The 26,785-nt window shown below is 31.1% G+C and overlaps 1 protein-coding gene across 1 annotated transcript in view; it reads right to left on the bottom strand.

Annotated features, from left to right (window-relative positions):
- Nucleotides 1-26,785, bottom strand: part of LOC130674285 (uncharacterized) — a 76,241-nt gene that overhangs the window by 35,152 nt on the left and 14,304 nt on the right. The window contains exons 2-5 of the mRNA XM_057479579.1: nucleotides 5,834-6,069; nucleotides 3,424-3,650; nucleotides 3,033-3,337; nucleotides 2,671-2,960 (exon numbers count right to left, since the gene is read on the bottom strand). Coding sequence (XP_057335562.1) covers nucleotides 2,671-2,960; nucleotides 3,033-3,337; nucleotides 3,424-3,650; nucleotides 5,834-6,069 — 1,058 coding nt within the window. The remainder of the gene's footprint in view (nucleotides 1-2,670; nucleotides 2,961-3,032; nucleotides 3,338-3,423; nucleotides 3,651-5,833; nucleotides 6,070-26,785) is intronic.

Below are 26,785 nucleotides of genomic sequence, written 5' to 3'. Positions count from 1 at the left end.
GCACGAAAAATATTTAAAGTGACAGACTCAATTATTGCCAGAGCTTAAAAAATTTTTCTTTCCATAGCTGGGTCATATCATTATCAAATACTTATTCGGCAATCAAAATAAAGTTAAATTAAATAAAAAATATAAAATTCTTATAATTTTTTTGGTGGCCCATTTTGCCTCTCACAAAAACTTTTTATATTTTTGAGACTAAGTCGTGTTGACACCGAATACTTATTTAGGAACAAAAAAAGAAGTAGAGAAAAAAAACTCCTATTGAAAATTTTTAAGAGGGTCCATTTTGCACTTTCTTCCCAATATGACACGAAATATAAACTTCTTAATAATTTATGTCACATAAAATTTTTTAGCCTCCTTAAATTAAAAACCAATACCAGGCACACTGATTTAAAATCTCAATTTTATGTCCATCAAAAAAAAAAAAAATCTCGTTCCTAGTGGTCCTATAAAACTCCAAATGAGTTAATTTAACTCATTTAAATTTCAACTTTACCCTAAAATAACCAAATTGCTCAAAATTAATTTGTGAATTTTGAAAAAATAAAAAAAAAACCTGAACCACTTTTATTAAGTAACAAAATGTAAATTAAAAAAGAATTAATTATAAGAATCAATAAACTGCAAATTCCAGCAATAAATAAAAACACGCGATACCTCAAAAGCATCAGTAAAAAATGCGAAATTAATAATAAATAAATATATATATTTAAATGAATACTAAAATGATAGTTTTATTTAAATAAAATTCGATGTGGAGTTTATTGAGTCATTTAATAGAATGATCGGGTATGATAGACGTGAAACATCTCCTCATTAGATACCGTACATCCTCCTTGAATATTCATGAACAAGAGACACGCGTGCGAGCATGAGATTTACGATCCGTAAAACCGGACGTCTTGACGTACTAACACGCTTGGGACTTATTTAAACATCCAATTATTTATCCTTTTATACTTTTTAACGTCTCTCTATTTTTATATCACTTATATTTTATTGTTATTAACATATAATCATGCATATTATTATTTTATTGACACAAATGCGATAATAATCGCGCGAGTAAACTTAAAAATTTAGTTTCAACAATTTCTCTTTAATTTTGATCCACAAATAACCGACTCGTTGTATTTGTCCTTAGAAAAAAAAAGTTTGGAAAATCCAAAAGTGCACGACTCATATTGCTCATTGAAATATGAAATAGTAATAAAATTAAAAATAAAAAATGTGGGAAAAAAAGTATATGTACAACAGCTGAAATAGGACGATAATGCGCAGGCACCCCTACTGAGATAAATGTACACAATATATATAGATATGCAGTAGGGTGTGCCAAAATAAATCGATATTTTTTTTTTACTCTCACCCCAAAATATCATTGGATATATCCAAATAAAAATTCTGTCTGAAGGACAGCTCTTAATTTCAATTTTAAGAGGTTCTCCATGGAACTTTAAGATTTCCCATTTAAATAACATGGAAAAAAAGTTTTTTAACAGTATTTTCTCCTGCAAACTGGGAAGAATATTTTTTTTGATAAAATGGATGCATAGATCTTTTTTAGCATTAACTTTTTGACAAAAAATTTCATTGAGTCAAATGTCAATCGTCGATATTTGAGTTTCTACGGATCTTTAAGATTTAAATTTTCTAAAATTTCGCGTTTTCTGCATTTTACAGCTAAGCTATTGAAGATAGAACAAAAAGTTAAATGGCGATTTTGTAGTTCATTTGATGCCCTATCAAAAAGTCCTTAATGAATTTTTCATATCATTAACAGGGGTTCGCACTTATCTCTCTGTTACACTCCATGAACGGTACTGTCTTTGTTGCACTTGTGCAGTAAATGGAAACTATGGCCGAGTTTTTCTCTTAAACAAACGAATATTATCAAATAATTGAAGCGCACTTCGCTAGATTAGACAGTAGTGCATCGATGTACAGTCTGTATTTTGTATTTAGCGATTTTGTTTGCGAAAAAAACTCAGCCAAAAATATTTGATAACCCCTGTTAATAACAACAAAGTTACAGACTCACAAAATTTCCTTTTCTAATTTTTCGCTTTTATCAATTGAACTATTGATGATAGAACAAAAAATTTCGTACAAATTTTTTAGTGTATCAAATTTATATATTATACAGTCTTTTGGTTTTTTTATTCTTATTAATTGCAATTAAACGACACTAAGTTACCTAGCCCTTTGCGATGGGTGACCTACAATTCTTTCAAAGAATTTAAAAAAAAAAACTTGACTTAATTATTGGATATTTTCGCAAGTTACAGTGTATATGAGTTTCATACACTTGAACAAGAAATTTTTTTAAACTATTTCGATGTTTTTTCCGTTTTTATTGCACTAAATAAATTTTTGAAAAGTATGGAATTAATCTCCATTAAATTATCTTTACAATAGTATGCAAATTATCTTAATTCCGTGAATTAATAAGGGTATAATGATTGAAATAGATACTGAAATGAGCCGAAAAAAATGTTTCGATCGTGAAGAACTCTCTGATGCTTCGCAGTCGTGCGAAACTCGTAACAAAAGTAAAGAAGGTGATTCGTGATCTGTGACTGTGATACATTGAGTTACCATGACAAGACAAATTATAAAACAAATAGGGCTTAAATTTATATTCAAGTGTTAAAAAAAACTAACCTGTGCATACTCGGCGCAAATGTCAATTGAAGAGACGTAGTTAACGACATCTTCAATGCTCCAGCGATTGACAGCTTGGCCATCGCCGCAGGGCATGTGTCCACACAGTGAAGGACATCGTACTGGTGGCGGTGTACTCGACCGCGGTGTCGCCGCTGTCGCAGCTTTTGGTTTTGGCGACACGCTTCCCGACCTCTTTGTTTCGATCCGCGGTCGCTTTCTCGGTGCAAATCCCCCGGGGCTTGACAAATCCAATGGACTCGTCACTCCTACGTCCCGTTTGTTCGCACCTGGATCAAAGAGTCCCTCAATTATCTGGCGCCCAATTCGTCACGGCATTTTAAAAAAATTTATTAGCTTACCTTTAAGGTAAGTTTCTAATTCAGCGGCATTTTGAGCAGCATTTGCTGTTCGTACCATGTGTAGAAGTGCTTGGGTTGATGACATATCAAGCATTGGTGGAAAAACTGGGTTACCAAAAAGTGTATCCTGTTTTTGTTCTTTTGGTTCTTTGCCTGTAAGTGGCGATGCCGCTGGTACTGTTTGTGGTTGGGGATGGGTACCGAGTGGGGCCATAAGACCTACGAATGGTGTTGCTGTTGTTTTAAAACCTGGAAATCTTGGGTCGAATCCTGGTGGATAACCGTTACGAGGGGAACTAAAGTAACTGAAGAAAAAAAATAAAAAGTTAAACATGTAAATGAAAGATTTTTATCATTTATGAGGCGTCAGATGGAGAAACTGTTAACGTACTCGTTAGGATTAGCGTTATTGTACTTAGCAGCAAGACTTCTCATAAAGTCACTGTAATTACGACCCATCATCTGTTCCATGTGTTTGAGATGATGAGGCGCTGGTGGACCTTCTGGTCCTCCCAATGCTGCGGCATTGGGTGGCGTGCCTGGATGACTTGATGATGATGGCGTCACACTTCGCGATGACGTCGAATTATTGTCAGGCGTTAAACGCTCCGTTTTAACCTAGTTACAAAATGGATCCAAGTTTTATTCACGTATGGGCTCTACAATAAATCATTCTACAACATGATCAATTTTTTTGTGCTTTTTTTTTAAATTATTTAGCACTCTTAAGAAAAAAATCCTTAGTCCTTCATAATAATTTCAAAATGTCGCTAATTTTAGCAAATTTGCAATTTTAAATACGAAAATAAAGATTTTATTCTTTTTTCTTCGGCATTAAATTATGTACAAAAATATCTATGGGGTTAACTCTTTTTGTAAGCATATTTTCAAATTACGGAGGATGAAAATTTATTTTTAATAAAAATAAGTCTTAATTTAGGAGCCGTTCAAAAAATCCTTTCGCACTTATGGGGGAGGAGTGGATGTCGTTTACTGTGACACGATGTAACAAGGGGGGTCGGAGGGTCTATAAGAAGACGTGACGTTCGCAGCTCATCAAACAATTTTGCAAACTTTCCTCTCGGTTTTGTTCGTTTTTTTTTTTTTTTTTGTTACGATAAAAAGTAATTCGTTTCATATTTATAAATATATAAATATTTCTAGGTATATATTTCCGTCATAGTGGGGCGAGGGGATCTATCACTTATGACGCAATATTGATAGGGGGATCGCAGAAAATGTGACGGGGGGGGAGGTCTAAAAAGGTAAAATTTTGCGTGACGTATTTTACGAACAGCCCCTCACTACTAGTCAAATTTTGAAGTCACATAAAAAAATTAACGAACGATTTTATAGGAAATTACATGGCCTACATAAAATGTCTGGAACAAATCGATAAATTCAAATTTTATTGTTTCTTGCATTGTTAAATAAAATTATAATTAAAATAATTTAGATATTTTTTAAATGTTTAAAGTTCAGAAAACCATGTATCAAATTCCTATCAGCGATCAGGGTGATCTCGTCAAATGAAACAAAATAATTTTTGTTCATATTTTTATTGAAAATTTTTTAAAACAAGCGACTTTTTAAACTTCTAATGAAGAGTTATAAAATTTTATTTGTTTATTTGGTACTAAAAGTAATTTTCGACAGTTCGAAAAAAATGTTGCGGTAAAATGCTGTAGAGTTTAATGGCCATTTTTTTCTATTGTAAATCTTAAAAGTTATTCCGGCATGAAGAGCTAAATTTATTTAAAAGTTTCTAAGAGTTTTATATTTTTACTACAAGAAACTGAAACGGTAAATCTCTTGTTAATTTACAAGTTTGTTTAAACTCTTAAACGGTTGTTCAATACAAATGGTCATAGCTAAATTAAACACTTGAAAATAATTGAATGTCGTAGGTATCAAGAATCTAAGTAACTGCTTTAAAAAAAATCGGTCTGTCAGTTGACCCTGCGGGCCAGCCCCAAAACTTCCCGCTGTTTTCGAGCTCGTTGAGCTCGAAAACATTATTGTGAATATATTTTCGAGCTCTTCGAGCTCGCAATTACTTTTGTATGCCATTGTTTTGTAAAAAACCATTTTTTAGCATTTCTTTCTTCCACGATATCTCGCGAACGAATTAACCGATTTTGATGGTTGAGGTGGCAATCGACGCGTTTTATCAAGTTCTAAAGCTGGTCGAATTTTGAAATTGATTTATTCAGCCGTTTTTGAGAAATTTCAAAAAAACCAAGGAAAAAATTTTTTTTGAATTCTTTCGTCAACGGTTTCTTTTGAACGAATGAACCGATTTTGATGGTTGAGGTGGCATTCGACGCGGCTTATAGAGTTTTAGAGCTGATTAGATTTTGGAATAAATCCATCGAGCAAATTAAAAGTTATCCACATAAAACATTTTCGAAAAAATTTTATTTTTGAAATATCTCTGAACGCACCCTACCGATTAAGTTCAAATTTCTACGGCCTCAAGACATTAACAAGCCGCGTCGAATGACACCTCAACGATCAAAATCGGTTCATCCGTTCAAGAGTTATGAATATTTACATACATACATACGTACGTACGTACGTACACACATACATACACTCGGACATCATCGTGAAATTAGTCAGGATAGCTTCCTAGGACCTCGAAACGTCGACATCTGATGGAAATTCGATTTTCGTAAATCGGACCGAAACCAATAACTTCCCGAATTTTTGAAAATTTACAATTTTCTTAGCGGGAAGTTAAAAATTTTAAGAAACTGTGGACTACTTTTAAAACTTATGATTTTTTTTTTAATTTTTACCTGCGTAGTATCAAGGCCGTTTTGATTCTGTCTCCTGCGTCCACGGGGTGGTCTAGGAGTAACAGCTCCCGACAAATGGGCACCCTGGGGGCTGCCGCCCCTCGCGTCGATCGCTGTGTTAGCGGCCAGGGTGCTCTCGTCAAATTTATCCGTATGACGGCCTAAATCAGCAGCTTCCACACGTTCTCCACCTCGTGGTACCGTTCCCGTTGACACGGTATCACTCGATACTTCACCTAAAACAAAAAAAAAAATGTTCATTAAAAACATGAACCCATTGTATTAAAAGTGTGTGTACTTAGTCAGTATAACTAATTAAGAGAAATATAATTAAAGTTATTTATGTTCTGAGATAGTTTTGTTATAATTTATTACTAATTTTAATTGACCGTACATAATGTTCAAGTGCCATGAAATTTATGAAAACAGGCCGTCTGATTTTTTAAAATCATTCGGGTTAAATTTATTTAGTTGATTAGAAATCGTTAAAAGAAATCGTATTAGCTACCCAGGTAGGAATCGCCAAGGCTGACGATAGGCCGAGCCTTGGCCCTGTTGTCACTTGCCAAGCTTCGGCAGCTGACCATTGGCTCAAGCCTCGGCCAGGGCTTGGCCCAATGGTTTGATTACGTTAAGCCAAGTCTTGGCAGCTAACCATTGGCCCAAGTCTAGGCCGAGGCTTGGTCCAATGGTTTCATTAAATTAAGCCGAGCCTTGGGTAGTGACCATTGGCCCGAGCCTCGGCCAGGGCCAGGCCCGATAGTTAAATTTTTGTTAAATCGAGGCTTGGCCGCTGACCATTGGCCCGAGGATCGGCCGAGGCTAGGTCCGATAGTTTAATTTTTGTCAAGCCGAGCCTTGGCAGCTGACCATTGGCCAATGCCTCAGCCTGGGTTAAATTTTTATTTAATATTAAAATTATCAACTTTGCATGTATCTATATATATGTATACAGAGAAGACCAGGGCATAACGGTCTACCGAGTATACGATTAATATCAAGAGTTGATATTTTTTAAAAAGTAAAATTATTTGATATACAATAATTTTCATTTAATTAGTTATTGCTATGCACAAAACTTTAGTTAACATGAAATTTTTATTTTTGGCGGTCAAAATGGGGTATCCTTTAAAAAAGTTGAAAAAAAAAATTCTGAAAGTTGATGAAATTTCATTAAATTCAAATTTTTTATATGTAATATACATAAAGAAAAATTACATTTCACATCATTGGTGGATACGAAGGCAAAAAAAAATTTTTTTTTGTGGGGCAGAGAGGCCCCTCTCCAAAAAATGATAATTTTTTTTTTTATTAAATTGTTTTCAACATTAAGAATATATTTCTTTCTCTTGACAATTATTTTTGGTTTTATAATACTCAAAAAAAATTTTTTTAGGTGTAATAAATCGTTTCCCTTCGATTAGCTTAATTACTATTTGTTATTTAATAAAAAATAACAATTCGATATTTTTTATCTGTCATTATTGTGAACCCAAAAAACGTGTTTTTTGATTTTTTAGATTACAGATTATTTTGCATTAAATTATTCATTTATATCAAATCATAAAATTACAAATTGATATAAATATGTCATTACTCATCAGACAATTTTAAGTTCATTAAATAAAACTACATTTCACCCCATGTTTACGATTTAATATTTTTAAATTAAATTGTATTTAAATAATTAACAAGCAAAAAAATCATGATTATTTGGACATCAGATTTAGCACAGTGGATAGCGTCCCGGCCTAGTAATCAGAAGGATCTCAGTTCGAACCCCGGTAGCCCCCAAATAATTTTATTCGTTATTTCCCATTAATTCAGTAATTAGTTAATTACAATTCAATGTAATGTTGATAAAAGTGTGATCAAACTTTTTTTTAATTATATTTATTAGTTTAAATAATAACATTTTAGATCGAGCATTGGGTGAGCCTTAGATTTTTTGCTTCCCGAGGTTTGGCCGAAGCTTGACTTTTTGTTTCCCAAGCCTTGGCCAAGGCTCAATTTTTCGTTTCCCAAGACTCGGCCGAGGCTTGATATTTTGTTTCCCAAGGCTGGGGACATGGCTATCATCCAAGGCTTGGACCAATCCTTGGCCCAATGCTCAGCCAAGGCACGTGCCAAGCCTTGCATAATCCTAGTGACGCTTGGCCAAGGCTTGGTCCAAACCTTGCCCAGTTGTTCTTTCCTACCTGGGTATTATTTATTTACCATTAAATACTTTGTTTGTAATGAAATTCTTATATATTTTTAAAAATTCAATTGATCATTTTTCAATTTAAATTAATTGAAAATTTAAGAGGTCGCTTACTCTAGAAGATTTCCAAAAAAAAATATGAAAAAATTATTTTTTTTTTATCGAAAAATATTTTTCTATCAATCATACATATAGAATATGACGTTGTAGAGCATAAATTTTATATTTACAAAAATAGTTTTAATTAATTAGTCATAATTTTATTTGTAAATAAGTTATAACTGTCAATGATCACATTTCCGGTATGGATCATAACGGTCACAAAGGACCGCGTTGATTAAGTGCACAGAGAAATTATTCTCGTTTGAAATGCTATGGTGTCATAGTAAAACCGGACCATGTTGGTCACCTGCTGAAATTAAAATAAACACATGGAAAAATGACAACGGTTATATCACAAATTACTGTAACCATTTCCAACTTTGCTATGGTCATAGTGGTTTTTGCATGAGTTCATTTCAATTTCTGCAGGTATGGCCAACATGGTCTGGCTTTACTGTGACACCATAACATTTTAAACAAGAATATATAACTTTTCCGTGTGAATAAAAATAATCGGGCGTGCTTTTTACTCCTGATTACCATCAAGTTTTTCTTTTGATGTACATTAGGTTTTTTTTAGTTCTTAAGAATTTTTAATGTGCAGTTAACTCACATTTCAGCACGAACTGACAATGAGATTATAAACAGGTGGCATATTAAATCAAGTAGTTTATTTATTAAGCATTTATCTAAATCTAAAATAAAAATGAACATGTTACAAAAAGGAGGGCAGTCGTATGTTGAACTAGAGAAATAATTTAACGATCACGTCATGTGTACTGATTATTATTATACTTGATGATCAAGAACCGAGATGCTATCCGTTTTCTACTGCAAGATATTTTTATTAACACGTTGCATGCATGCTTGTCAGTTATTAAACTTACTCGTTGTTTACTTGTTTTAAATAAATATGAAATAAAATATAACTTTTTTTTGAAGAATCTGAGACGTATAATTCAATCTGATAGATTATTTTGAGAGCCTATCTGATATTTTGTCAAGTAATGACCTTTGTTGAATATCTTAATCAAGATTTTGTTAAAAAAAAAAAAAAATATGTGATAGCCATCAATTTATTAGGCTTGCTCGTTAAAAATAACAGGAAAAGGTGAATATTGGTGTTTAAAAACATTTAACTGACAAGTATATTGATTGATAAATATCTTGAATATTTTTTTATGCATGTTGTAAAAAAAAAATATTGCGCGATTAATGTTTTTTAAGGAAGAGAAGTTGTGTTTTTTATTTATTTTTTATGCTATTGGATAATGAGGCTCTTGTGGATTACGGGCTGGTTTACGACTGTTCTGGTTTGACGATCGGTTCAGAGAAATTATTTATTAGTACTTTGTCCATTGATTATTACTATCAAGTATTGAGTAGTCAAATTCGAGACTATAATTGTGTTCGGTATTAATATTTAATTGCTTTAACGGTTACATTTTTAATTTTTTTATTGATAAGCCAATAATTAATTTTAATGAATTATTGAAGTTTTTGATTTGCGATCGCTTTTATTCAAAATACATAAATTTTTTGATTGATTTTGGGGCAAGAAATTCAATTTAATACAATTTCGATATCATCAAGATATTTAATAATTAAATATTTGAAAATCATTAAACTTTAAAAAAATTTTTTTAAGAGTATTTTTGAAAAGAGCAAAATATGCAGGGAATTTAATTTACTAAAATTTTGATATTATTGAAAAATTTCATAAAATTTATAGTTTAAAGGATACACAGAGAGAAATGTCAAGTAAATATGCATGGTTTGAAATGCATGGCGTTCAACACTATGCTGATGTGGTTTTAAGCCAGATACTAAAATAGTATGTGAAATATTCCAAGACAGTATTATAACGAGTCCCAGAAGTATGGCGTTATTTACTATACTGTATAGTACTGGAGCTATTGTATTGCTCACACGTATGCATAACAGACACGGCGAAATAGCATGGCCCTGAGACCCATACTACAATGCCAAAGGCACAATGCTACTAGTTTTTCCCGCCATAATTTCTGGCGTATCAATCGATGTATACTATCGTATTACCACCGAAACTGTATAGATGTCGTTAGAATAGGTTTATCGGCCAGAAGCAATGTGGATACGGCAACGCAGTATGGGCCTGACGGCCATACTGACATTGCGGCGTCCGCGACAACTATTGCCAATGTTACTATTCCCGCAATGGTTGAATCATCTATGCATACAATTTTATAACCTATAAAAAACTTCGATACCATACAGTATGGCGTTCACGCCCATACTGGCATAGTGATATCCGCAAAATATTTCATACCGTGTACCTATGCAGCATAGTAATAATTACATTGTTATATAGTTTGTATAAGCAGCCACATAAGATTGGCGTGACACAAACTATAGAGTAATGTAATTATTACTATGCTGCAGAGGCATATTTACTTAACATTTCTCTCCGTATACGTTGTAAAAAATTGGGGGTCAGTTCGGAGTGATTATAGATTTTATTTAAATTCGAATTCACTCCGTCAATCAGAGTTCCGGAGTTTAAGAAAAAATCACACCGCATATACTGAGTTTGTTTTTTATACGCAGTGATTTTGGAGTGATCTGGATTTTTTTTAATCCACATTCACTCCAATTCGGACTTGTTATTAAAATAAACTCCCGTTCGAAGTGAATTTTACTCCGGAGGGATCAAATAAATAAACAGTCACCCGTTTCGCAGTCACTCCGGATTTAATCCGAGTTTACTCCGCAATATTTTACAGTGTAATCATTTTATGTTTGGGAAAATCTGAGATATTTAAAAAAAAAAAAAACTAAATTCTACATTATAACTTTTAATTTTAATGAGAGAAAAATTGTAGGAAGTGAAATTTTCTTTTTAATGACTATATGTGATATATATTTCTCATATCTGAAAGATATTGGCAATCATCCTCATTAATCAAAATTTGTTTTGAAATTTTCAATGACAATATTTTGATAATTATTCAAGATAAATGAACTTCATTGTTCGTTATCGTTAAGGTCATTAAAATTCCTTCAATTTTGGTATTAATGAAAAAAAATATTAAAGCACCAACTATTTGAAAGTTAGTCATTTAATTTAAAATAAACAAAAACTTTTACAAAATTCATCTTAGAAAAGAAAAAAAAAATAATAATAATATAAAATAATTACAATGTGTTAACGAGTACAACAAAGATTTAAAACAAAAATTTTTCTGGTACCTCTCAACTAAAAGTTATCGTCGTCGTCGGAAAAGCGGTCGTGTCAACTATGACAACTACACAGTCATAAAACCCCAAGAAATAAGACCTCGTCTCCAAAGAAATATTTCTCAAAGCCAAAGCAAAAGCTAAAGCCAACTCAAGACAGTTGTCGCAGGTGTCTCTCTAATGTTTGAGTACTTTACGACACGACAGTCAATTCCTATAACGACACAGCCAATAAAATAATAAAATACTCGTCACATTATTTTCCATCCACTTATTCATATCCTCACATTTGCAATTTAATTGTCAGCCTCACAAGCCTCACAAACAAACAAGCAAACAAATAAACAAACAAACAAAACTCTTCTACAAAAAACAATTAAAATAAAAATGTTTTATTTTACATTCAATACTCTCTTTGTCTATTCAACAACAAAAAAATAAAAAAAATTCTGTTAAACGATGCATGCCTTTTGACACATAGTTACGACATTTCACACTCTGCTCGCACTCGCGGTCGTAACCGCACTCGTACTCGCGTTTATACACGTACTCTTTAAACTACACAATGTAAAATAACGTTCATAGTAAAATTGATGTTCCGGGATACGTACTTAGTATTTAAGTATTGAATAATTTTTTATTTTATTTTATTTTATTTTACATCATTACTGTTACGTTTACTACTAATCGATGCCCAAGTTTGAGAAATCGGTTGCTTAGTTTAAGTTTAGCTCGAGTTTAAACCGATTTTAGACATCATGAGACGATTAACTCACCGATAGACTACTAAAGAGAATAAATGAAATTAAACGAGATGAGATGAGTTGAGTTGAGTTGAGTTGAGTTAGAGAAAGGTTTTAGTCCTTATATTAAGATCTTGTGGAATACCGGATAGATCAAAGTTCGTCAACGATCTCACATCACATCTAGTTGAGACTCTCTTTTATTTAAAGTTATCCTTTTCCTCTACTCGAGGTACGAGCATGTCTTGGTTATATGTCTACATTTATGGGGAAAGTTCACACTACGATCTATCTGTATATAGTGAACTGTAAAAAAGGATGTAATTGAATAGAAGGATAGATGGAAGATTTAATAGTTAAGTGGAAGGTTTTTTTTTTTTAATTTCCTAAAGGGATTTATAGAATCACGTACGCGGTAGGTGATCTACGTCTTAGCGGCTCTTTAACTCAACGAAAAGACGGTATTTGTGTAATGAGAAAAAGATCCAGGTCCATTTTATCGCCAACTCTTCGTCCGGATAAGGAAATTTAGATGCAATGCTGTTTTTATTTACTTGTTTCTTTATTTTAAGGATAAATTCTTCAGATTAACTATTTTTGTATTTATTAAGATATTTTTATGTATTTTATGATGACGATTATTTATTGAATGACAAATTAAAATGTTTATTTCATGTCAATATGGAATTTCGTGAACAGATTAAAAAACATTTTATTTTAATTTCTTAGGAAAATTATGGGAGAAATTTTTTCTTATTAATACAAGTAAAAAATAAAAATGAAAAAAAAAATTTTTTGAATTAAAAATGAAATTATTTGAAAGTAAATTTGAAAAAAATTACATCTGTTGTATGAATATAGACTAAAATTTGAGAAAAACATTTCAAAAGCAATAAATGACCATTTTTTTTAATTTTGAAAAAAATTCTGGATACTAATTTTTGTTCGTTTCTTAAAATAATTCTTTAAAAATTGCAAAAGCCAAGGCAACTTGTTCTGGTGTGAGTAAATATAACAAGTAATAAATAATTATAAAAATAAAAGGGATAAAAATAATGAGAGAACGTTAAGGTGTCTGATGTTGTAAATGGGTATCGTATACGCACAGCAAGATTGTTGTTAACCATGTATAAAAATCATTATTTCTCCTCAGGACTCTGGAGTCCTCTTATAAGCGAGATGTTACATGTCAACAACTTCACATTTCAATTTACAAAGTTATAGTTCAAGTATTGCGTCGTCTTTAGTTGGCCGATCGAATGACCTTAACCCTCTACCCAAATTTTATTAAAAATCACTATATATATAATCGTAAAAAAAAAAACTCGAATCGAAATCGAAAGTTTAAATTTAAAAACGTGTGATTATGCTAAGTACTGCCCACTAGCCATTGAAATGTCACCTGTCCAAACACCTGTCAAGGTCACATGTTATCTCACGGCCTCGAAAATTTCAAATTAATTCACCTCATCTTTAATATTTACTATCGAAAAATTTCCAACAACGTAACTAATTAATAATTTATTATTAATCATTAATTATAATTAATTACCCATCAATTAATTAGTCATATTTATCAATCATTATTTAGAAATAACTTTTTACCATCTCATTGAAAGTCATGAAAATTGTCGATAAATATTTATAAACATAAATAACCAATTCCATAATACCTCCATAATTAACCTTCCTACCGTAAATTAACTCACATTACATCCAGCTGACACTCTTTTAACATATTAAATTATATAGTATATCTGTATACTTAAACTACTTTGTATGCCTGTTTAATTTATAAAAATTTTTTACATTATCGTGTAAGAAATGATACAAAAAAAAAATATATATATATATCACATATATATGAACAATGTTAATGACAGTCACGTAAGATTGTTATAATAAACGTGCTCAAAGGTAAGTTTATGTATCTATATCTGTATGTCTATATAACTGACAGAGGAACGTGTTCCTGATGGCGGGTGAGGCGAGTCGAGTTCGCGAGAGAGTGCAGAGTAGTGAGTTAATATAAGTTAATATAAGTAAAACAGAAAATAAGATAGAGAGAGAAAAAGAATAACATATATATATATATATATATATATATATTGGATATACATAAGGTAAGTCGACAAGAGGCCGCGCCTTGAAGTTTACCAGCCAGCGAAGGTCGTATGACGATTCAACCGTACTCTAGAGTGTATGGCGATTGTGCGTCCTATTAGGCGAGGTAAAGGTAACTTAGAAAGAGGTAGATATATCTATATGTATATATATGTGTAGGTGTGTAGATTAAATGTGTGTGTTGCTACTGACTAAATAAAATCACGAGAGGTAAAACGAACACGTTCAGTAACTACGTGTTCGACTTAACGCCGGAATGCTTGGATGGTTGTGTGCCGACGCATTCCTGCAACTAATTAAATCCTATTGTCAAGTCTAACTAAAGGAGTTACGTTGAGATAAAAAAATAAATAAATAAAGTAAAAAGAGAATTAAATGGAATGGAGGGGCCGAGGTCCTTCGTGGGCGACAACATTGGCTTTCAATTCTCACTGGCTTTTTATTTAGTTGTTTGACAATTATTTTCTTGTCTTGTCACTTATTAAACAAAAGGATAAATATATTTATTATATATTGTTGGTATTATATTGCTAGAATGGGGATATAATCTTTTGTGACACGAAGATTTTCTTGGAGTGTAGAGTGTAGAGGTCATACAATGTCATGGAAAAAAAATAAATAGATATAAATTTAAAAATAAGTAACGCGTGGCTACGTGACAGGGCTTTGCTCAAGTCTAGTCATCATGCAGATGCTGCGGTTAAATAAGCGGGACGTTAGGTACTCTATGCTTTAAACGATAAACTTTCAAAGAAAATTATTATCATTATTATTAGGATTGCACACCTCAAACGCGAAGCGGTTGTGCTCTAGCCGAGTCGAGAAACAAATTCTAGTTTAGTCCTCAAAAGTCTCAATTCTTTTAATGTTTTATTTGCCACCCAGAAAGTAACTCTAGTACTCAAAATCCTTAATGAGAACTATGAGGTCTAAATGCAAATAATTTATCGATTTTAAATTATAACTTAAGGCCCCAAAATCCTCAACGAATGAAAAGTTATAGTTCGGACTTTGAAAAATTTTAGATAGAAAAGGGACGGGAGTGAATACGTCGAATGAGACTTTTTAGGTTCAAATGCGGATTATGTTATACCAGTTTAGTCCTCAAAGTGGTAAAATTGATCGTAACTACTTATTGTACTAAAAATGTTAATTTGTCATTAAGAAATATTTTAAAAAGCCAAAAATAAATCGTTTTATTTGGGACAAATATTTTTTTTTTCAGTACTGTTTACTCTCTCTCACGAGCTGGCAACATTGCCCTGGTAGTAATAAAAAAATGGTGACTTTTAAAAACTCGGTAATCACTGCGGAAAATGGCGAATTTATTTAAAAAATTTAAAGTAACATATCACAGATGTAATCATTTAAAATTAGAAAAAATGCATAAGTGATGAATTTTAATATTCCATTTTCTGAAGTAACTATTAATAAATTTGAATATTAAGTAACAAAAACTCATAATATTAATTATTGAAAATCGTTTTTTTCAATTAGTAAATTAAGAATTTTCTCAAAATATTGTCTGGGATGCAACGCATCAAGTATAAAAATAAAAAATCCTTAGTGATAATTAATATTTCATTATTTATGAGACCTTGATAATAATAAACTTTTAGCCATGAGGATACGTAATATGAAATTTGATAGCCAAGGGCAATGAACTAATTGCTATTTGTCCATGAAGAATAAACTAAATACCCAATGGACTTTAAAATTTATTAAATACGTTTTTTTTTTTCTACAAAACATCATAGTCATTTTTAAATCATTCAGTCATTGATCCATGATCTTGAAACATTAAAAAAACGTTAAAAATTAACTTTTATAAATTTAAATTAAAACACGTCGATACAAAAGTTCCATTAGCATTTCATACGGAAGTTGAATTACACGGACGATTATGCACGGCTCCTAATTCAAACCGAGTGTTGATCCTCCTGGAAGCTTATACATCAGAGGCCGATGGATAGACGGAGCAGAGAAGAAGAAGATGAAGAAGAAGAAGAAGAAGAAGAGAATGATAAGGCTGTTAATTTACGTTTTATCCAGCCCTTTAACTCTCCGGGGCTTGGGGATCAATCGTCAATCGTGGGTGGTCACACGATTTGTGCTCATACGAGACTTACTGCAGGACTTTAATCGGAGTCAGTCAGATTAAGAAGAAGCTATTGGAACAATGTACACTCGATTAATTAGACGGTACCTCGACACATCAGTCACGCTTACTATTTTTAACTTATTATAGCACAGAAGTTTCATCGAGCTAAATAAATGTTGATGCTCCGTTACTGCGTAATCGGTTTATGATGATTTGTGTATATTTTTTGAGCAGTTTAATTTTTTACAAACTGTGCACAGTGAGAGTTTTTTTAAAAAATTGATCCTACAATTAGGAGTAAAACCTGGGTTGAAAACAAAAGAAATATGAAAAAAATAAAAACCAATATCTTTCGTAATATTTTTTACTCTTTTTCGTTCAAAAATTATTGAAAATTTAGGATATTTTACCCTATAACCCAACAATATTTAAAAACAGGAGTAATTATTTACCCTGGTTCCAGTCTACTTGCAATTGTAGAATAATATTCATTGTATAATTCTCTCTGGGTAGATACTTTTAGTCATACAAAATTTTTAATTATTATTATTTTTTAAGGTAATTGTGCTGGTTTAAATTCTACACATTCTCGAAATTTTTTGAATATCAATGAACACAGTGTTTATAAGTAATTTAATTTAATCGAAATTATGATTATTGGTTAATTCATATATTCTTATAAATAAAAAAAAAGGATTAATAAATGGTTGTTTTGACAAATTTACTGGATGAATAAATTTGAGTAATAATATAGTTATTTATTTCCATAAGATGAACGCCGACGTGTGAAAAAGTCCATCAAAAATTTAAAAGATAAGTTTCAAACTTTGAACAAGTTTGGATTGACATACTTGAGTTATTTGATCACTATACGATTCCAAAGCATGTAAGTAGATTCATGAGAATACGCTACTATCCGCCTCTGGTTATTGACGGGCTAATACATTCAAGTTCACTACAGTGTTTTGGCTTCACTCGTATCAGTAGATAGATAGTCTATTAAGGCAGGGTACGTCAACATCAGCTTTACTGATTAGTCGGTTAGCGTACTCGGGACGAAACAATCGACTTTGATAATATTTATGGCACTTTAAACTTTTTTTTTTAAGCTTGATGGTTGATTTAGAAATCTATTCATTCTGGATTAATGTTTTACGTCACATCGTATGTATATACGGAGAGAAATGTTAAGTAAATATTCCTATGCAGCATAATAATGGTTACATTACGCTATAGCTTCTGCCACGCCGCTCTTGTGTGACTGCTTATACAAACTATAGAGTAGTGTAACCATTACTATGCTGCATAGGAATATTTACTTGACATTTCTCTCCGTGTATTGAAAAATTAAAATATTGAGATTGAATGAGCATTAAAGAAAATTTGACTGAAACCACGAAAAATACGCATGAATTTATATTTAACAAAAAAATTTTACACAGACAAATTGTAATTTTTATTATTATTATAAATATTGACAAGGATATTTAAAATATTTTTTAACTTAGATGTCTTCTTTTAATTTTATCTTTCAATCAATTTGCTTTTTATCTATTGACAAAGGACGTTAGTCAAGTTTTTATAAAAAAAAATTCTGAAAAACGACTGACCCTGTAGGTCAACACCAAAATTTCCCGCTGTTTTCAAGTTCAGAGAGCTCATAAACGTTATTATTGACAAACTTTTGAGTTCTGCGAGCCTAAAAAACGACTGAACCAAAAAAATATATGTTTCCCTGAAAAAGAGTAATTTTTGTCCGACGACATCTTCGGAATAAATCTGCCAATTTGCACATGCTTGGCGGCAATAGATAGATCTTATTAAGGCTTAGATGTGATCAAACTTAGGAAGAAATCAGTCGAACGATTTACGAGTTATGAAAAAAAAATTCCTGATTTTAATTTTTTGTATAGCTTGTAAACTACTCTACTGATCGATTCCGAAATCTGATCAGTTTTAAATCTTAGTGATTCCTTTTGATTGAAGCCAAAAACGTTCAAATTTCGAGATCTGATGAAAAATTGATTTTCAAATATCGGACCGAAACCAATAACTTCCCTTAATTAAAAAATTTTCCGTATTCATAGCGGGAAGTGAAAAAGTCATAGAAAAAAAATTTATTTCAAAGCTTATTAATTCTAAACTTTCAACAACTTTTAATAAATCAATGCTACAATGATTCTATTTTTAGTTACTTCTCAAAAATCAAAACAAAACAAAAAATTTCACTATTTTTACTTGATCTGAAATTTTGGAAAAAAATTTTTACATGAAAATACCTAAACACATGAAACCTCCTGTTTTATGAACTTTGAATATTTTTTTTTGATTGAATACAAAATTTCAAACTGAAGTCACAACTTTTCGAGCTTGTACTTAGAACAAATTATCTTCAATTATTTAAAAAATTAATTAAATATATTTTCCAAAAATATATGCAATTTCTAATGCAGCCCTTAACCGAATAAATAAATAGAAAAAAAAATATCAAGAAAAATAAAAACTGCCGTTCATAAAATTTATCACACACGTAACGGCAGTTTAAGTATCATTAAATATTTTTTTCAACAATTATTATTTCGTGCAGAGCAATGATGACTTAGACATGATATAACTCAGCTAAAAACATTATCTTTCGAGATATATAGCACACAAGAAGAGAGCTAGTCACGCCGCAGGTGACTTCTTGCGGTCTTGACACCGACCTCAGAGTCACCTTTACACCTGTGTGACTTGCACACAGCTTATTTTTTCCCATTATCATTTATTATTATCTTTGTTTTTTTTTTATCATAATTATTACACTTTTTACTCTTATCTCCTGTCCATACATCACTTCAATATTGCTCATAACATTTGTTATCTATTTGTCATTTCAACACATGTAACTGTTAGTGTAAACATTTAAAGGCCAAAATTTATTATTTACATCAAACATTAAACTAATTTTGATCTATTGACATACAATAGTCTATAATAGTAGCATTCAAAAAAAAAAAAAATACTAATTTCGAAGAATCAGATAGCGATAAAAATACTTGAAAATAGATTTGAATTCAAAGCACGAGTTAATTATCTGAATGACATTAGAAAATCTAGAGCAGACTTACTATCTTTTAGTTGCAATAGTTTATGGAGTTGATGATTGATGACTTGACATATGTCTTTTATTACTTTAAATGTCACGAGGTTAATTTATTTGTTTTTATTTCTGCTGTTATTTGATTAATTTTTTTTTTCTATTACGTGGACATTTAAAAAAATCGTCGACATCTGATGAAAGCTTGATTTTTGTAAATTGCTCGGAAATTAGTGACTTAGGAATTTTAATGGCGAGGTCAAAAAATTATAATGACATTTTCTAAAAATAATTTTGATGAAAAAAAAAAAAAAAAATCTTAAGTAGGCTTTCAAACAAAAATTATTAAATAAACACCCGGTATTTTTTAGTTATTCAGCTGAACGGTTAGAAGTTTATACCTGATAATTTAAAAATATAAAACTCAACTCTCTCAAGTCACATCAGCAACTGAACAAGTTTGACCCGAGCCGAACCGGACCAGTAAGGGACCAAAGGTCGAGGCATAAGTATCGTCTGAAAGAATTTCAGGTCCAAATATATACCTCGCTAATGAACTCTCCGAACTAACTTGGATTCTTCCTCCTGTGTTCGATATATCTATCCACCACCCGTTGCGCATCAGACATCATGGACTTCTAAGCCTCCTGACTAGTTTTATTTTTTATTTTAGCGTTCCTTCGTAAAAAAAATGACACTTTAAGTGCTTTGATAACCAAGCAAATTTTATTTTTCATTTTATCCGAAACGGACGTTTTTTTTTTTTTTTTTTTACATTTAATAGAAGAATGTCATGTGTTTGTATTTTTTATTTTTTTTTTTTTTCCAAGTAAACAGTCATATCTTTATCGACATGATAATGAAAAACGATAACAATGTGTAATTGTTTTAGAATGTATTTTATATTCCGTATATTAAGGTTAAATAATATTTTTAAAAAAATGATTTATTCAACGAGATCTAGGGCACTTTAAATTGCTCAAAAGTTTCTCTTTATTTCATTTTTTTTTTTTTTTTTTCATTTATTTATTTATATAAATTTTTATTTTTTACATTTAAATTTGCGTTGGCACGCGTGAACTAGTGTAGCATCCTGATATGGTCATGCTCTGAGATGCAAATTAGTTTTACGCTCTAGCTCAACTCCGACTGGTTACTCACACACCAGACTATTTACGAATGAATCTAGTGTAGTGTAATATAGTATAGTGAAGTTTCAGTAGAGTATCCATGGGCAATTAAATTCTCATTGCAAGTACGACATGTGAATACACATTTATCTCCTTCTCTCTCTCTCTTTGATCTCATGTGTGTCTTACGTCGTGGTCACGACACCTTCACGACCTCTAGATCATATCTATATACGTATTACGTGACAAATTGTCACCTTAGAACGTTTATTTCTAAACCCAACACGTATTTATTAACAATTACTTTTTTTTATTTATTCTTTATAGTTAATTAATTGTGTAATTAATTTTTTTTCTATAATTAATGGCTATAGTGTCGAAACTATTGAATTCGAGTTAAAATTTATAATGAGTATTTTTTACAAAGAGAATTTTATACTTGACAAAATTGTTAGAAGATATTTGTGTCATATCTTTAATAGTTTTGCTGGAGTTTGTAGTAAAATCGCTGGAAAATAATTTATGAATTTACTTTTTCAAATATAACATTTTTTTAAACCAAAGACTTTCTTTGTTTGAAAAATTTATCAATTTAAAAAAAAATTATTATTCTCAAACACTTTTAGTGGCCAAACTTGCCCCAGGCATAGAGAATCAGCCGAAAAGTAAATAAATATATTAAATTTTTTATAATCTAACGATAAAAATATAAAAAAATATTTTTTTCAGAATTTTTGGCTGCTCCATTTTGCGCTAGGTATCGTGTGTAGGGCTAAAAATGCGCAAATATATCGAATTTATGGTAACTAAAAGAGAAACAGAAAAAAATTTTCTTGATCAAATTTTTAAAGGGGGCCTTCTTGCCCCACTCTCTCCTATAACTTAGAAAATTGTCCGATTTTACGTGTAATACCCCATTGGTTCATACCTTAAACTCATAAATATTGATAAACTATTGCAGAAAATTTTAATCATTAATTCAACAGATATTTCAAACCCCAATGCGATCAAAGACTGAGTAAAAAAGTTTAAGGTGTGCATTGAAAGTATGCGTATGCATCAGAAGGTTTCTCTCACTACCTGTTATCTGGTCTCAGTAATCTGACGACAGACAAACAGTCGCCTTGACGCGTGACAATGCATGAATGAATTAATAGCTCTCAGTGTCCACAAACTGGCTGTAACATATACATGTATACATATATACATATACTGGCATCAGTAACACATGCATACACTTACAACAAAGATTTACGTCTTCATTCGAGACATCGACTATTTATTGTCGCAAAAGTTTAAACTGTTTTACATTCACATTAATTTACCCATTTTTACACGTCAATTTATCAAACGTTAAATCCAATAATGCGTTGCGAAATTTATCTTTTGTTGGGTTTGTTATTATTATTATTATTTATTCAGCGTGATAATAAATGAGAGAAAAATATACAATAAAATTTAAACAAAAAAAAAAAAAAAAAAAAAATGACTTGTGAGTAAATGGAGCACAAATAAGTTTAAATGTAAGTGCGTTAATTTAAAAACGCAAAAGGTTATTGCTTCCATAAATCGACGACGGTTATAAGCAATATAACAGATTCTTTTGCCGCTCAGTACGTGACGACTTGCTTCAGGGCATCTCTTTCTCTTCTACTTAATACTTTAACAGACAAACATACAAACGCACGCACATACACACACACACACACACACACACGCACACACACACACAGGTAAACAGAAACACATGAGTTTTATTCATAAAAGTATACATAATAGTGCATAAAATGGTTTCGCGTGAGGCTTGCACCATTTTGTCGGAAAAAAATGTTATTGCTTAAGTGGTCAGGTCACTGGGCTTTATATTTATAATTGCTTAGTATGGGATATAAATTGGTTTGTGTACATGAATAGAAGAGTAATACAACTGTACTGACTTAATTACACCATTGATCCATGGGAATATGTTGTTACGAGAAGACTTAAGAGCAATTGCTCTTTTGCTATCTCGATAATAGTTTACATTAACCAGCGGGGATTCTTGCTTTTTGTATTAATATTAATACAAATATGTATGCTTGAGTTCTTTAGTTTAAAAGGTTATTACTTAATAAATTTATTATATTATTATTTGTGTGTATTTTTAATTTTCAATTATATCAAAATCCATTCATTAATTGAATGGATGCTAGATTTATTTGATTTAAACTAATGCTATTTTAATCGAAAATTTGGAAAGAAATGATTTTTTTGAGTGATTAGACAATAAATTTTTTTAATTACCAAATTAAAAACGAGAAATTTTAAATTAGGGACTTTTTAAGATTTGTGGGTTTATATTAAAAATGAGGAGAACGTTTTTTGTAGAAAATTTGATTTCCTAACAAAATTGTTGCTATTACTTTTTTTCATACACCGTAAAAAAAATTCTTCACTGAAAGTAAATATTCTTGATTCAAGAAACTTTTTTTAAAAACCTCAATTTTCTCGGATAATGTAGAAATCTCCTCTGACCAAAAAAAATTCTCTTACCTCAAGAAAATCTTGACTTGGTTCCCGAAAACGTTTGTCTTCCAAAATATTTTCTTGACTCAAGATAACTGTTTTTTCTGTATATATCTTTGATAGTTTAGCCAAAAATAAAAATTCTAAGTCAAGTAAGTGTTTTGAGTATTAATTGCTCTCTTAAAATGAATCAGTGAAAAGTGCTGCAAAATCAGTGAATATTCACTGCATAAACAGTCCCAAGTATACCATGGACATTTAATTTTAAAATGTCATTCATTTTTGAGGTTAGCTCCAAGCTATTGAAATTACTCCAAAGTTGTTTATTTTTATACTCCGTAAAAATTGTGACATATAATTATGATTGTTATATAAAAGTTAGATGAAATATTACGTGAAGATAATAAATAAATATTATTTACTTATTGACACAATAAAAGACTTAAATATACTCATGTACAGAATTCTGCTGTACTCGCGCGCTTACATATTTTTAGTTCACTAGTTGAAATCAGTGAGCGCGACATTCACTGATGCAACCAGTGAAATTCACTGGTTCAACCCGTGACTAAAAGTTCACTGGTTGAATCAGTGGAATTTCACTGGTTCATTTTAAGAGAACACTTACTCAATCAGTGGTATACTTGGGATTGTTTATGCAGTGAATATTCACTGATTTGCAGCACTTTTCACTGATTCATTTTAAAAGAGTGATTGAAAAATAAATATTAATTTTAAAATATATCTCTATCTATACTATAAAATGTATATGAAAAAATCACCAGACCTTCCCATAAAAAATTTTATTTCCTGAACAATCGTTTAAAATAATTTTAGCCGTATCTTCAGTAACTCAGCCAAAATTTTAAACTATTAACCACTAGTTAAATTATTCCGATTAATATTCAATGAAATTTAATATTATTGGATACCAGCGTAATGTTGACCTAATGAATTTCCTAACACCGCGTTGAGAATCTATAGCTGGTTATTATCTTGCCATAATAGAGAGGCCTTTTCGCGCAATTGCGTGTTGCTTTATTAATAAAACATGCTCCCAGCTCTATCATAATCCAACGCCTTTGTAACATTTATCTCAGAATCCATCAGTTTTTTAAATGTCCTAATACAACAAAAAAGAAAAAAAAATTCTTGAATAATAAAATTATTTAATTCCTTCTATAAATATTTTTTTGCCATCAGCTTTTAAAACTTCGCAAGTAAAATTAAAAACTTTATAATTAATCGTCAACCTATGACATTAGTAAATAAATAAATTATATAATAAAGATTATGAATGATATTTTATTGTTGGGATCTCACCTACACTTTGTACATTTGTCATCGTTGATTCGAGTAAAATCATGGATTAAGGTGGGTGTAAGGTTAAAAAGGTCAATCTAACATACATATATATGTATATTCATATATAATGTATAAAATAAAAAAAAAAAGGCAGTGACATGAATGATGACGCGTAATCGTGTGGTCACGTGGGCTGGACAATGAAAGGGTGCGGCTTCACCTTTGACATCGCCCCGGGTCAAGACCTTTTATTTTATATACTTCACTCTTTTACTTCTTATTCTTACTATCCTTAGCCTTCTTTAGGTATTACTTTTTTTTACTTTTGTACTCATGTCTTATTCTTATTCTTATTCTTGTAACCCTACGCCCTGTGGTATCATTGTATCCACTAAGACTTTAAGATCATGCCTACAGCCTAGACACGACGTTCTACCCACGTTCAATCCGCCAACACTAATCGCTCAGGAATTCAAAGGCTAAGGAAAATACCTGGCTTTTTTTGCTATTTGGATACAGTTTTTTTGTCGATAGTGAGTTATGGGGTAAAATGAATGGAGTAATGAATGGATAAAAATTAATGCCTGATTTGCTCGTAAAATATCATAAATATTGTCTTGTGTGGCAATTTTTTTTTTTTACGCATTCTTGGATATTGTTTGAGACCAGACCGTTGGTCTACTTTGTTGAGATATGCAGTAATAAATTTTTTTTTATAATATTTATTTTCATAACCTAAATAACTGGATAATTATTAGATATATTTTTTTTTCTTTTTTTTAAGTGAATAAATTTAATGATAACTATATTGTTGAGTGAAAATAAATTTTTTTAAAAATAAATAAACTAAAAACAAAATACAAGTCAAAATAAATAAAAAAATAATGATGATTCAGCCGGTAAAAACAGTGTCGTATTACGCCCTGTCATGAGTAACATCTTCTTCTTGTCTTTTCATTTCTCGTTATTTTAACATTTTATTTTATTTAGTATCTCTATCTACAGCAAACAGTCCACACCACAATGACTTTAACCACCTCACTGCTCTCAACTTCATTACACTACACTAGTAAATGTATCCGTATCCGTACCCGTACCAGAGTAAACGTATACAGATCCCAAACGTTCGCGCACCCGCGAGCAAACGCCCACAGCGTCTCATATCTTAAGGATAAAGACGTTTACGACAGTCCTCGCACCGACCATCACATCCACTCTATAACTTTATATATTTTCGTCCACATTCACCCGAATGGATACATTCTCCGCTTTCATTAATAAAAAAAAATATATATATGTAAAATTAAATAATTTAATTAAATTAAAAAATATTTTTTGTTAGTTATAATAAACAGCAAATAATTAATTTATTTTATTGATGCAAAAAAAGTGAGTAAATTATTTGCAATGCACTGACAAGTTTAATCGGTATAAGTTTTATATATATATATGTATTTTTTTATTTTTTAAAATAAAAAGACAGAATCGCGACTGGTTTTTAACCGTGTAAGGTAATGGAATGCTCGCGGTCGTTGGTTCTTGTCAGAATGACGAGACACACGAGAAGATACAGATGGACAGCTTTGTCTGAATAAACTGACATTTTGGTACCTGTGACACTTTTAGTCGAACAAACACTCTTACATTTAGTGACAAATCCGCGTGTGCATCCAATACATTCTATATTTAATTCCAATACTATATAACTGATGATATATAATATATATGTATACATGTAACGCAAATTTGTTGAAGGACTTGAGAGTATTATTATTATTTTTTTAATCAAGTGAATAATGAGTAGGCGGTTTAACAATTCAAATTCTTGGTTCTTTTTTATTCACGTGCCCCGTCCAATTATTTTTTCGAGGTCGACATATTTTGTTGCTCGGAGATTTTTCTGATCGCGAAACCACGGGATCGCAGAATATAAATTGCGGTGATGATGTATAAGTTTAATTAATATTTGTTTTGTTAATTTTATTAGTGTGGTTTTATTTAAAATTGAACGCTCGGGTGATTAGTGATTAATGATTAGAGAGCAGGAAAACAAATGACGTGGTTAATTTCCGGTGAACAGGTAGTAGGATTGCGGGTAAAGAGAGTTATTTATTCATAGCAGAGTATCAATGAGACGCGCGGGAGCCACCGATAATTGATGACCACGCGATAAATGGACACGACTGGCTCATTAATCCATCGATGTCTGCCAGCTTGCTCAGACTACTCGCCAACAACCTCCGTGTACTCAAACAACTAAAGTCTTGCAAACGCCCCTCTTTTTTATTTTATCACTATTTTATTTGCTAGCGATAATTTTGTTTGTAATAGCAAACAATTTAACAACATTCATATATTTTTATAAATTATAATTCTTTCATAATCAGAATCAGTTTTAATATTTTTTTATTCGTTAAAAAAAGTATAAATATTTTTATTAAAAA

The sequence above is a fragment of the Microplitis mediator genome, chromosome 9 (genome assembly GCF_029852145.1).
Source record: "Microplitis mediator isolate UGA2020A chromosome 9, iyMicMedi2.1, whole genome shotgun sequence".
NCBI lineage: Eukaryota > Metazoa > Arthropoda > Insecta > Hymenoptera > Braconidae > Microplitis > Microplitis mediator.
Note: the sequence above shows the minus strand (reverse complement) of the source record. Positions and strands in the feature narration are given on the sequence as shown.